General features: G+C 41.5%; 2 protein-coding genes and 7 non-coding genes across 17 annotated transcripts in view; 3 read left to right on the top strand and 6 right to left on the bottom strand.

The window, feature by feature from the left end:
• Positions 1-9720, bottom strand: part of LOC144031265 (serine/threonine-protein kinase PAK 2-like) — a 45961-nt gene extending 36241 nt beyond the window's left edge. The window contains exon 1 of one of the 2 annotated variants that reach the window (XM_077538213.1): positions 9437-9720. The gene's annotated coding sequence lies outside the window, so the exon portion shown is untranslated. Of the gene's footprint in view, positions 1-5511; positions 5656-9436 lie in introns of those variants that run through there. The other variant, XM_077538214.1, reaches the window with a different exon arrangement.
• The window catches only part of hltf (helicase-like transcription factor), a 31664-nt gene continuing 19225 nt past the window's right edge, over positions 1083-13521 (top strand). For 4 of the 8 annotated variants that reach the window (XM_077538209.1, XM_077538208.1, XM_077538205.1 and 1 more), the window contains exons 1-4: positions 7832-7979; positions 10356-10555; positions 11664-11830; positions 13194-13476. In XM_077538209.1, the coding sequence (XP_077394335.1) occupies positions 7940-7979; positions 10356-10555; positions 11664-11830; positions 13194-13476 (690 nt within the window). In that variant the 5' untranslated portion in view covers positions 7832-7939. Of the gene's footprint in view, positions 1105-7831; positions 7980-9728; positions 10252-10355; positions 10556-11663; positions 11831-13193; positions 13477-13521 lie in introns of those variants that run through there. The other 4 variants (XM_077538212.1, XM_077538210.1, XM_077538206.1 and 1 more) reach the window with 3 other exon arrangements.
• On the top strand, positions 1317-1389 carry trnar-ucg (transfer RNA arginine (anticodon UCG)). The gene has a single exon. It is a non-coding gene; the product is annotated as a tRNA-Arg (tRNA).
• Positions 1509-1581, bottom strand: trnam-cau (transfer RNA methionine (anticodon CAU)). The gene has a single exon. It is a non-coding gene; the product is annotated as a tRNA-Met (tRNA).
• trnam-cau (transfer RNA methionine (anticodon CAU)) lies at positions 2709-2781 on the bottom strand. The gene has a single exon. It is a non-coding gene; the product is annotated as a tRNA-Met (tRNA).
• Positions 3060-3132, bottom strand: trnam-cau (transfer RNA methionine (anticodon CAU)). The gene has a single exon. It is a non-coding gene; the product is annotated as a tRNA-Met (tRNA).
• On the bottom strand, positions 3410-3482 carry trnam-cau (transfer RNA methionine (anticodon CAU)). Its single transcript has one exon. It is a non-coding gene; the product is annotated as a tRNA-Met (tRNA).
• trnam-cau (transfer RNA methionine (anticodon CAU)) lies at positions 3763-3835 on the bottom strand. The gene has a single exon. It is a non-coding gene; the product is annotated as a tRNA-Met (tRNA).
• On the top strand, positions 4290-4362 carry trnar-ucg (transfer RNA arginine (anticodon UCG)). Its single transcript has one exon. It is a non-coding gene; the product is annotated as a tRNA-Arg (tRNA).

The raw sequence follows: 13521 nt of genomic DNA, 5'->3' as shown, positions 1-13521 counted from the left end.
TTTAAACGGTGCATGAATGCTTGTATACATCAGAATATGGTTCTGGAACCCCTCAAGTTTGGCTGTTGATCTAGTGTGACACAAACAAAAACACAATTATAAAATAAAATAGAATAATTGATGATACTACTATATGTCACCAACTTTCCAACAAAGCCCCCAAAATAGAGGTAAGATCTTTAGTTTTTGGGCCCAAAACATTGTATTAGCTAGATAAAAGTAACTTGACTGCATACTGCATAGAATATGCAAAGGCTGCTTGCTTGTCGAATTTCCGTGGAAAACGTGGCAGCCTGTAAATTCTTGTGCACCCAATTACACAATGGACCAGTACACACTTGAGTGAGAGAGTTCAGACTCTAGCAGTGCTTACGGTACAGCCAGCATTTAAGTCCAGAAAGTTATTCCCTGCCGAAAATTAATTTCGAGAACCCTATTTTCACCAACCACAACGAAAATAATTTTCAACTCCTCCACTAATACAGTATGCTTTAGATTCTCTATTGAAGTTATGGGCAAATATACCTCCGAAATCACAGTTACATTACATTACACAATAACTTGCGCATTTACTCTAAATATAACGTGCCAGCGGGAATCTTTTTTTTTTTTCAAAGCAAGTAGCTACATAACGAAATCGTTCGAGTGGTGCGGAGTTGCTAATCAACAGATACAGTGATCGTAAAACAAAGGTACGAACATCGTATTAATTAGTACGGAGTATACTTTTTCTCTCGCTCTCAAAACGTAAACACAAATGTACTCTTACTTACCGGTCAAGTAGAAAGCAGTCGAAGGCACCGGCACGTCCCAAACCTAGTCTGTTCCTCATTTCTCTCCATCTGGCAAATGCGGCTACAATATAAACTCTTGTTTTGTCGCGCTGAAATAAAATAAATTCCCAAAGTAAGTGTGATGCTTGATAATGCTCTCTTCGGGGACCGGAAACTCTTCTTCTTCGTGGACATGCGGTCGCCATACAAACCGGAAGTGCGTTCCAAAAACGCGTTAAGAAATGGAGCGCTGAAATTTGTCTTTGACGGCACCCGTAGCAGAAAGATGGCGGCGAAACATGGCAGACACTAGCAGGCGAGGCGCGGACATGTAAGATAATTTGCGATTTCTAGACTAACCGTTATATTTTAAAAAAGTACGTTTATGCGATACAACATATCTTTTTACATACTACTAACACAAACAATTGTTTTTTTTTTCCGAATGACTTATTATTTCACCACTAGATGCCACTGTATAATACTGAGTGTACCTTTAACTTTCTTTAAGAGTGCATGCATCCCAAACTTATGTCAAAGTGTGACCATGTGGCCTAATGGATAAGGCGTCTGACTTCGGATCAGAAGATTGAGGGTTCGAGTCCCTTCATGGTCAGACAAATAATTTGGATGGCAACACATCAATACTTGCTTCTTAAATATCAAAAATATATTTAATATTTAATGAAACTGAAGTCTGTTTTCACTGATGAGATTTGGGGAAAAAAACAGCAATGCCCTGTATGAGGATCAAACTCATGACCTTCAGATTATGAGACTGACGCGCTACCTACTGCGCTAACAAGACTACTTGAGAAAAAGAAGTAACAAGTGAAAAGTTTTTTTTTTTGTGCTTTCTTTAAGAGTGCATGCATCCCAACTGTACTTTGAAGTGTGACCATGTGGCCTAATGGATAAGGTGTCTGACTTCGGATCAGAAGATTGAGTGTTCGAGTCCCTACATGGTTAGCTGAAGACAGATTGGATGTTTGAGAAAGGGGCCAGTTTGGCTGTCCTTAACTGTTGCAAACTCTTTTGAAATGACTTCATGCAGACCAAACACGACAAACTTCTGCCGATGCTATTCCATATATAGTCAAAATGGGGTGGCACAGATGATGCAATTAAATGTGGGGCTGCACACTGAGAAAATGAGTTTCTATCACAAATAGAATCACGGCAGCTTGTTGCGACACTACGCTACACTGCTTTGAGGTTCTGATCTAGAACAATAGAGTAGAAATTGATTATTGTGATCTCTAGTAAGTAATGAGTGAAAGTTACTTTTGCTGCTACGATGCTTATTTGTTAAAAATCATGCATAAAAATAGCTGACTGAATGCATGTCTACAAGCTGCTGAAAAGCCGTTTTTCAGGCTGCAAATTTGACCGGACATTTTCTGAGAACACTGGCCTATAAAAAACAGCTTTTCACACACTAATGATATAGTATTAAAGATACTGAGATAGCAGGAGGAAAAGTAAAGCCAAAAGTTGAATGAATCTGCCATGAATGTGTTTGTGTATTATTTTCTTCAACTAATTTTAGCTAAAGAGGTTTGGGAAAAGACAACCATGCCCCATATGAGGATCAAACTACTGCGCTGATGAGGCTACATGACAAGCAGGAAAATGACTGAGAGGCAGGAGGTCCCAATTCAAGTTTGAGGTCTACAAAAATGATGAAAAACCTTGCATGAAGAATGATAGCTGGCTAAACGCATTTCGACGAGTTGTCAAATAGTTGACTGGACTGCCAATACAACATTTCTCGAGAACACTGGCAGATTTAAGACAGCTTTTCACGCAATCAATGATTTGATATGACTGAGGTGGGGAAGGAAAGCCAAGAACTGACTGAATTGGACCTCCATGCGTTCACATATAATTTGCTGGAATCAATTTTAACTGACGAGGTTTGGGAAAAGACAACAATGCCCCGTATGAGGATCGAACTCATGACCTTCAGATTATGAGACTGACGCGCTACCTACTGCGCTAACGAGGCCACAAAATAATGTGATGCAGTGAAAATCAGAAAACGACAAAGATCAAGCCAATGTACAAGAGGGCAAGACATTTGCCACAGTGTGGCCTAACGGATAAGGTGTCTGATTTGACTGGATAAAAAGATTGAGGGTTTGAGTCCCTTCATGGCCACCCGAGTTCTTGGGCTAGCGACAAAATATTTTGCAGTTTAAATGAATTTAACATAAAAAAGTAGAAAATATATACGAATCAAGCTGAAGTCAGTTTTAACTGACAAGATTTTGGAAAAGACAACCATGCCCCGTATGAGGATCGAACTCATGACCTTCAGATTATGAGACTGACGCGCTACCTACTGCGCTAACGAGTCCACACAACGCAATGAGTGAAAATCAGACAAAATGACAAGGATCAAGCCAATGTACAAGGGCAATACATTATACCACAGTGTGGCCTCACGGATAAGGTGTCTGACTTGACTTTGGATAAAACGATTGAAGGTTTGAGTCCCTTCATGGCCACCCGAGTTCTTGGGCTGGCGACAAAATATTTGCAGTTTAAATGAATTTAACATAAAAAAATAGATAACATCTACGAATCAATCTGAAGTCAGTTTTAACTAACGAGATTTGGGAAAAAGACAACCATGCCCCATATGAGGATTGAACTCATGACCTTCAGATTATGAGACTGACGCGCTACCTACTGCGCTAACGAGGCCACAAAAAAATGTGATGCAGTGAAAATCAGAAAACGACAAGGAGCAAGCCAATGTGCAAGAGGGCAATACATTATACCACAGTATGGCCTCACGGATAAGGTGTCTGACTTGACTTTGGATAAAACGATTGAAGGTTTGAGTCCCTTCATGGCCACCCGTGTTCTTTGCTGGCGACAAAATATTTGCAGTTTAAATGAATTTAACATAAAAAAAATAGATAAGATCTATGAATCAAGCTTAAGTCAGTTTTAACTGACGAGATTTGGGAAAAGACAACCATGCCCCGTATGAGGATTGAACTCATGACCTTCAGATTATGAGACTGACGCGCTACCTACTGCGCTAACGAGGCCAGACAGCAGCACAATGAGCGAAAATCAGACAAAACGACAAGTAAGGATCAAGCCAATGTTTTGCTTTGTACAAGAGGGCAATGCATCCCTACATTACATCAGTGTGGCCGTGTGGCCTAATGGATACGGTGTCTGACTTTGGATCAGAAATTTGAGGGTTTGAGTCCCTTCATGGTCAGCCAAATACTCGGGCTGGCAACAATTTATTTGATTCTTAAATTGAATATAGAATATATTTAGGAATCAAGCTAAAGCCAGTTTTAACTGACGAGATTTGTCAAAAGACAATAATACCCTGGATGAGGAACGAACTCATGACTTTCAGATTATGAGATTGACGCTCTCCCAAGGCCACAAAATAATGCGGCATGAAAATAAGACAAAACGACAAGGATCAAGCCATGTTTTAGTTTGTACAAGAGGGCAATGCATCCCCACATTATGCCACAGCGGGACCGTGTGGCCTAACGGACAAGGTTTCTGACTTCGGATCAGAAGATTGAGGGTTCGAGTCCCTTCATGGTTGGCAAAAGTGCTGGGCAAGCAATAAATTATTCGCTTCTAGAATAATTATAGAATATCCATGAATCAAGCTGAAGCAAGTTTTAACTTTAAGATTTGGGTAAAGACAATAATCCCCTAACCTTGCTCTGAAGATGAATTCTTGCGGTATTTGTGATTTCACAAACTCCAGAGAATACATAATGTACCGCTCCCGCAGATAACCGCCGTTCCCGAACGACCAATCACAGAGCGACATTGTGTTTGAGGGCGTGAGATGCACCTGTGACGAAGCCAGCACCGACGCCGGAGCTAACAAACAAACCTAACATGGACGAATGGACGCTGCAATTAATTCTATTCTGGCAGAATTACTCACCGTTTCCTTGTCGAATATTGAACAGCGAGAGACGCTTCGTGCATTTCTACCTGGTAAGATGTTCGTGCTTTCCCCCACCTTCGGCAAGAATGAACACGAAATTTTCACCCGTGGCCGTGATTGGTTAAAACAAACGTGTTGAATGTCGCAATGTCCAATCAGCTCGAATTATTGTCCAGAATGCCCCGCCTTTACCCGACAAAATTACTGTGGAGATGCACCAGATGGCTACATAACATCCATGTGGCTACTGCCAGGTTAATAACGCCCCATATGAGGATCGAACTCTTGACCTTCAGATTATGAGACTGACGCGCTTCCTGCTGCGCTAATGAGGATACATGACAAACTGAAGTGACAAGTGAAAGGCGGGAGGCCTCAATTCTATAGATTTATTCATTTATCGTTTTCTCCCCCCCATCACATTGGTGTCGACATAAATAAAATCTTAAGTCACGCAACCCCTAACGATACGAGAGGATCCTCATGCAGCTACATGTCTTCAACCACAATGAAAACCAACAAACCCACCACAGGAGAGGAAGAACGAGAAGCGCTTTCACCGACTCAGAATGTGGCCTTTTTCTCCCTGTGACATTACAAACCGGAAATGTTTTGTGATTTGGCTTAAAAAATCAAAAATAAAAATAATCAACAAAAACCCAAACAGAAGAAGAAAGGATTTTCCCATGAAGGCTCTTACAACCCGGCGATCCGAAAAGCCAAAACAGATCTACAACAACCGCTCCACAGATCATTCACCTCATCTTTAAAAATAAGCGACCAGTCACTAACCTTCTGATGCCTCTTCTGCGTCTTACAGAAGACCCAAAAAACAGTGCTAGTTCCACGTTCCTCTCTCCTCACTGCTTTTACCTGTCTCGTGCACCCAGCCCACTGCCTTAACACTTACTGCAAGGCAGGTCTGAGCTGGCTGCCTCATTCCACAGCGACTGTACACTGGACAAGTGTATTCTTGCCTGGGCCTGGATGGAATTCCATAGCTCTGGGGCACAAGCGCACAGAAAGTCATTTCCTATTAATTACGGTATATCAGTAGGACCCAACCGCACCCCAAGAATAAATTTCCGATAGCCGATTAATTAGCCCATTAATTAAAAAAAATATATAATGAATAAAATAACTTTTTTTTGTGGTCCCTTAAATGCTTACAATAAAGATATAAAGGAGTTAAAACAAGTTCCTGATGATGTGCATCGCTTACACTAAGAACATGGCTGTGAACAGAGGAGATCGTTTTACAAAGCAGTTTGTCGCGATACAATGACGAAGCACATATTTACTTTAAAAAAAAATCTAAATTAAGCCATTTGTCCTTTCAAATATTTCGGTGCCCTCTAGTAGCATTTGGTACCAAACACCTATGCTGAACTGAGGGGAGGAGCTTAATTTAGTCAGGCCATAGGTTTGTCAAGTAGGGTTAGGGTTAAACAAAAAACGCAATGGCACCATCATGTGGAATTTACAGTAAGTTATACACATTTTTATGTAGACATAATCACTCACGGTAGATGAGTGGTTAGCACGTCTACCTCCCAGTTCTGAGGACTCGGGTTTGAGTCCGGCCTTCCTGGGTGGAGTTTGCATGTTCTTCCCGTGCCTGCGTGGGTCTTCTCCGGGTACTCCGGTCTCCTCCCACATTCTAAATACATGCAGGTTAATTGGGCGCTCCGAATTGTCCCAAAGTGCGCTTTTGAGTGTGGATGGTTGTTTGTTTCTGTGTGCCCTGCGATTGACTGGCAACCAGTTCAGGGTGTACCCCGCCAACTGCCCAAAGCCAGCTCATAGGCTCCAGCACCCGCGCGATCCTTGTGAGGAATAAGCGGTGAAGAAAATGGATGGATGGATGGTTGGATACTCACAGATTTTTGCAATTTGGGGGTTCACTGCATTTCGCAACTCCACCACTAACCAACTGAAATGAGTCCCCCCCCCCCCCCCCACCCAAAATTTGAATCATTTCAAGTTGAAAATTTAATTGGATTCATTGTTCAGCCCTAATTTTTGACTACGTCACAGCGCAAGACACATTCACACCCAAAACACCAAGCTGTTTACAGGAAGTGGCCGGCGCAGTCTCTTTTGTTGGGCTTATATAAAAGGAAATGGTGTGGAGGGCTTCCTGGAAAGGAGCGATGACGCCTGCGCGCTCGCATCCAGCACAGGTTGAAAGACAAAAAAAAAACACACCTCCATGAAAACGACTTGACTCCTGCGACCACTCAGGTCACACAACTCAAGTGTAAACACTGCGCCAGGCCACGCACCTCCGCATCCGGTTATTCAGCCGCATGACCCTGCCATATCGTTATTTTCCTTCGTCGCTGTGCTGTTTAAGCAGAGGTGGAAAAATGCAGGGTGGTACGGTTGTGATGCGGACAAGTGCATGACCACTGTATGAGTCTACTTGGCTAAGTCTGAAAAGACTACGTCATCTATTCTTGGGAGCCCAGTACATATAGTTGTGCTCGTGGAAAGCAAGCCTTAACTCTCAGTAGAGTACAGAAATAGAGAGGTCAAAGGAATTCCATCCATCCATTCAGTTCCTTGACAGCTTAGTCCTCACAAGGGTCGCAGGGGGGGTGCTGGAGCCTATCTCAGCTGGCTTTGGACAGGAGGCAGGGTACACCCTGGACTGGTTACCAATCAATCGCAGGGCACACAGTCAAACAACCATCCACACTCACAAGCACACGTAGAGACAATTCGGAGCACCCAATTAACCTGCCATGCATGTCTTTGGAATGTGGGAGGAGACCGGAGTACCCGGAGAAGACCCACGCAGGCACAGGGAGAACATGCAAACTCCACTCAGGAAGGCCGGAGCCTGGACTTGAACCCGAGTCCTCACTACTGGGAGGCGGACGTGCTAACCAATCATTCACCGTGGCGCCCAGGTAAAATGAATTTAGCAGTGAAATGTTAACCGACAGTTTATGAGGAAATTGCATGATTAAGTTATTTTTCAGAATTATGGTCACCAGTGACCCTCAAGGGCTCAACATTCACCAGGGACCTGTACCTTTAAAAGAGGGGTGGAAATGTGATGTTTCTTGATTCAAAAGGATGATCAAAGAGTTCAAAGGGTAGTTACTGTAGCTTGTTGCTTGCTGTGAAAACAGTTTTGTGTGAAGAATAAGAGACACGACTTGCTTTTTTGTCTTCTCGTCTCTTCATTTACCACATTACATCACAAAGGAAAATGTTTCCTCTCAGTGCAAGCACATTTTACGGGAAGAACAGTAAGTGCATACTTTTTATTGAGTTAATTTAAGACCACTAAAATGTCTGAATTATTGTACTACTGTATTTGAGATGAGTATTTGTTTTTCTTTTTTTTTTCTGTTTTTTTTAATACTTCATAGTGGATATGTGTAGTTCTTTTTTTGTTATTAACTGCAAATTGATGTTCCTCTTACTCAAAGTAAGGCCAGGAGTCTGCCTGTGATAGGAAAATTGTGCATTGACAAGCAAATGGTTTCATTTACCGGTCAATGACCAGCGCGCCAGTAAGTCTTGGCTGCACCAGCTGGTCTAGTCTTGGGTGAGGTGTATACTCACTTTTGTAGGATACTGAACAAGTGAACATAATAGTAATATTACAAACATACATCTCCTGGTTGCCAGGGGGATAAAAAAATAAATAAATAAAAGTCCAGTCTAATTTATTAAAACATTCTGCCTCTTCAAACCCTGACGGCAGTTTGACCTTTGTAGACCGCCACAAGATCTGGATGTGTGGAGAATCAAAGTTGCCAAACTTAATTGTCTCTAGAATAGTGCTTCTCAATTATTTTTTGGTGCGCCCACCTCAGGAGGAAAAATATATGTCACCACCCCCAACTCTCAAAATTGTTTTAAGTGCACCTCAGTATAGAAACTAACACTCTATGCACTCTGTGACAATGACAGCAACACTGTCACCTTCTGTAGTGGATGTGCAATTACACGTTATTCTAGTATGACAAAAAAAACACAAAAACAAACAAAAAACAAACAAACAAAAAAACATGTTCCCTATTTGAGAAGTGCGACTCTCGAAGAAAACCTTTGGGAGCAATTTCAATCACAGTGAAATGTGCTACTTGGCTGCTTTAGAAATATAATAAAAATTGGTCCACCTTGGTGACTTCAGCCCCCAACTCCCCAAAAAATTACTAAAATCAGTATTACAGCAATGTTATGGCCGCATTGGTCTAAATGGACAAACTTCATGATGAGTTCTGTGCCATTACATTTGTGCTTATAGATAATATTTTTATGAGTATTGACAATTCCGAGCTTATGTCACAAGTCAAAATGTTGGTCAAATAGGTGAAAGGAAGCCCTCCGCTCATTCAAAAGCAATGGACTTTGGATCGTTGTAATTTGATTTGTGATGATTATTTTGATTTTAAAATGTCATGAGATTTCGTTTGACTAATATAACAACCTGTCTTCTTTGCATACTAGTCACAGACAAAAGCAATACCCAAACAATACGCCTGGCCCGTTTGTTTTCGCCGGGTCAAGGAAATATTTGCATTGCGGAAATAGCAAAAATGCCCGGATGTTTGGGATTGTCAAATGAACAGACGTGAATGCTGTCAATTCAAGTCAGAAGTAATGCATCAAAAGTGACACACGCCAATTCCTGTTTCAGCGTCAGTTACCCTAATTAAGCGACTTGTAAACAAGAGGATAACCATACTGAACTCACCGGTTAAGTGTCAACCACAGTGAAAGAGAAAAAAAGAAATAAAGAACCCGCGATGCACTTGAATCAAACTCAGACTCCGCCCCCGATTTATTTGCCCCAAAATACGGAAAAGAAATTCCAAAAAGGGCGCCAAATTTCCGCTTCTTTGTTGCTTTGAATATGTCCAAACCGCTATCGTGTAGCGTATTTTTTCTTCCCCCCTGACCTCTCCCTGCTTTGGCGCTTTGCTCAGTCTCGGAGGAGGAAGAATCCGTTGCGTGGAAAGGAAGCGGAATGTCGTGCAAATTTGGACATCGCGGCTTCCGTAGGAAAGGCGGAACGGTGCGGAAACAGAAGGAAGCATGTTTTATTCAAACGACGCCGGGAAAGTGGGCGACGTTTCACCAAATTAGATATTAGTGAGACGTGCATTATGAGAAGATATTTTTAACTACTGTCGCTATTACTTGAAAATATTCATTCTGTAAAACGTAATATTATAAAACCGTGTATCCTGTTGGCGGAAGTGGTTTGTTCTGACGTCACGTTGTGCACGAAAACGCAACAGTGAAAGAGCCTCCATCATCACCCACGTCGACAGCGCTTTTTTGGGCGAAAAAAAAGTCGACTGTAAGCCAGGGGCGACACTAAAGTAGGGAAGGCGTTCATGACAAACACGCAGCGCACTCTTGTCGCCTGCCGAGTCAGACTCGCTGTGAAACGTACGAAACAAGGCCGTGTATCAAACCGGCGTGCTAAGCTAAACGCTGCGAACGCGTTCGCTCACCCCCTCAGCAGCCATACGCGAAACACAACGACATAATAATAATTGCTAGGTTAGTCCCAACTTGAACAGTCTTTACCCCCCTCTCCGAACTGGAAGCGTCCTTGCCTTCTTACCTACTACACTGACTGAATTTGTGTGTGTAAACGTGTGCAGGCGGAATGGATTTCTGCAGGAGCTGGTTGAGTTGGTTCAAGTCCAGCGAGTCGAACCCCTTCTCCGACCTCTTGGATCAGAACAACACTACACAACAGGCCATCCGGGCCGCCGCCTCCGATGAGCCCGACGCCGACGGCAACGTGCTGTTCGGCCAGATGCAGGGCAGCATAGTGGGCCTCAAATATTACAGCGGGGTGGTGAGCATCCACATGAAACTCACCCACTATTAAAGTTGGCAATACATACTCTTCTCCGCTCATTCCATTCCTAGGATTATGTCATTCTCATTATGGCCTGTATTTTAACTATGGCAACCCATTTTGTATTTTAGATATGTCCGGTCCAGGCCACATGACTTTTGTTAACTTGCAAACTGTAAATAATATCACATTGATGCTAATTCATTACCAAATTTCAAATCAAGCAGAGCTGGACTGGCCATCTGTCATACAGGGAAGAGATACCCAGTGAGCTAGTGGACACAAAAACACCGAGCCACACATTAGAGAGAACAATTAATTGATCCATTTACAATATAAACAACAAAGTGAACCAATGAACCTAAGCGGTAGCCAGAGGTGGTAAGGAATACATTTTTTTACAAGGACCATAGCAAGCAAACATCGTCATGGCTTCATGAAATGAAATGCATATATATCCAGAACCTTCCTCAACACAATCATAACAAGCAGGTGGAAACCTAAATAAAAATAAAAAAAACATTTTGAAGTATTCAGAGATTTTTTTTTGTGTCGTTATGCTTCATATATGTGATATGAATGTTATCAACCATTTATCGTACGATGCAAAACAGTGTTAGCTCTGATTGGCTGTTAGCTAGCAAAGGCATGAGAATAGAAGCAAATAAAATGGCATCTTTTGACTTAGACTTGACCCTGCTTCTATCATGAGTCTGTTGATCAAGGTTCTGGATATGGGTATTTTATTTCACGAAAGCCTGACTTCTCAAAGACAGAGGGAGTTGTGAGCCTGTGTAGGTACACGAGCGCATGCCAGAGTGCCACCAGGGCTGAGTATTTTTTTAACCAATCTAGCCCTGAAAATGGGTCCGTTATCAATTGAGATCATGTGAGTGTAAAACGAGCAAATAAAACAGCCCAAGCAGACTGACGTTACTTTGAAATGGTTGTAATTTGTAAGCAACAGAAAAAAAAGGCACATTATCCCATGAGGATCAAATATGAATTGCAAATAATCACACATAAAGCCTTATTTTTTACATTTGCATACGCAGCAGTCTTCAAACTAGTATAACCACCTAAACGGCATCACTCCTTTGCACAGGTGAACCCAGGCGAAATGGTCAGCCTGGTGCGGGAGCCCAATAACATCTTTGATCGCAACGCCATCATGGTCGCCAACATCTACGGCAGCCAAGTTGGCCACATAAAGAGAGAGCTGGCAGAAGCCATGGCGTACATCATGGACAACAAGTTGGCCAAAGTCGAAGGGTGAGATGGGACTTTGAAGTGTAATTTCTTCAGCGTCATGAAAATCTGCATGTGGCGTCTGGAAAAAATTGAAGGCTTGCGGAAACCTTCCGCATCGCCGCATCCGTTCCGCACTGCACCGCAGTTGTTGGGGGGCATGCATTGTATGCTTGTAGTTGACAATCATACCCTAATTTTGGTTGCCATTTTAAAATTTAGTCTTAGTTTCAGTCCAGTTTCAGTCACGCTTGTTAGTTTTTATCACAGTTAACCTCATCCCATTTTTATTTAGTCAATTTTTAGTCGACTATAAATCTAGAATTTTATTTTAGTCCAAGAAAACGTCATTTTATTCGTCTAGTCTTAGTCAACAAAAACTGTCAATGTTTTAGTCAGGACAACCATCCATGCTATTAGCTAGTAAGTTAGCCAGCATTAGTTAGCAGTCGCATTATTATTGTTGAAACGTGGTAGACGTTGGATTAATGTTAAGTTATAACTAATTTACTTTTTTTTTTTTTTTTTTTTTGTAACCTTTCACTGTGATGCCACCTCCTGTCCATGTGTTTGTGCTGTGTCACAAGACAGTGTCCCAGACGTGACAGATTAGCAGAGACACAATCTTACAAAATCATGTCATTTTCATCTCGATTTTGTTCATGAACTAAAATGTCCATAGATTTGAGTCCAGTTTTTTATTAAGTGAAGGGCATTTTTATCTCATCTTCATGAATCAACGAAAATGCAGACTGATTTAGTCCGTTATTGTTTATTAATTAGGGTTTTAGTCTAGTCTAGTTTTAGTCTGGTAAAAAAAAAATGTGTGTTGACGAAATTGTTTTTGGCACTTTTTGAAATGTGTAAAAGAGCTCAATATGTGTCCTAAATGAGCTTGGAATTGTTTGTGGAGAAATGCAGGAGGAGTACTTACATTTTTTTTGAATGAATTCTAATTAATTTTGGCTTTTAAAAAATGTGTGGAATTTTTACAATGTCATTCTGAAGTTTTTATGCCCAAAATTTTGGGCATAAATTTGACTTTTTTGTCTTAGAAAATGTGTAAAACTGAAAAAGGATGGGTGGATGGAAAATAATATTTACAATACTAAAGAGTGAGATGAATGTTTTTGAAGTTGCAATGATCTGAATAAGTGAATGTGGATAATGAGTTAAATATGAACAATGTCATGGAAATTGTGGATTAAGTGGGAATGTTAAAAAAAAAAAGTAGTTCATGCTTTGAATTAGCTATTTTTTTACGTTGCGCGAGAACTCTCAACGTTAAAACACACACACACAAAAAAATAAGATCATCAAAATCAAATTTTTGGTGCACTGCTGTGAATGCTCTGCATCAAAAGTTGTCACTTTTTTTTTCTTTTAGGGTGGTCCACTACGGGACGAAGAAAAAATTCTTCATGCCTGTCATTTTGTCCTTTTGGGGAAAGCACGAGAACAACAGCGCAGTCATTCAGCGTTTGGCACGTTATGGGTACAAGCTCAACACAGGTGGCGTTAACGACACTCACTTCTCGGGAGAAATATACGTGTGCGTTAGATGTCAATTACTCTCGTGTGTTTCAGGTGTGAATCCGAAGCTGTATGGTTTGGGATCTGGGATGGCTTTGAATAATAGAGGCGTGACGGTCATCCTAACGCCAGAGGAGGTGAACGATCCTTCCATTCATCCACTCATTACACATATCGTTTAT

The sequence above is a fragment of the Festucalex cinctus genome, chromosome 12 (genome assembly GCF_051991245.1).
Source record: "Festucalex cinctus isolate MCC-2025b chromosome 12, RoL_Fcin_1.0, whole genome shotgun sequence".
NCBI classification, from domain to species: Eukaryota; Metazoa; Chordata; class Actinopteri; order Syngnathiformes; family Syngnathidae; genus Festucalex; species Festucalex cinctus.
The sequence above is the reverse complement of the archived record's forward strand: the minus strand, read 5'-3'. Positions and strand labels throughout refer to the sequence as shown.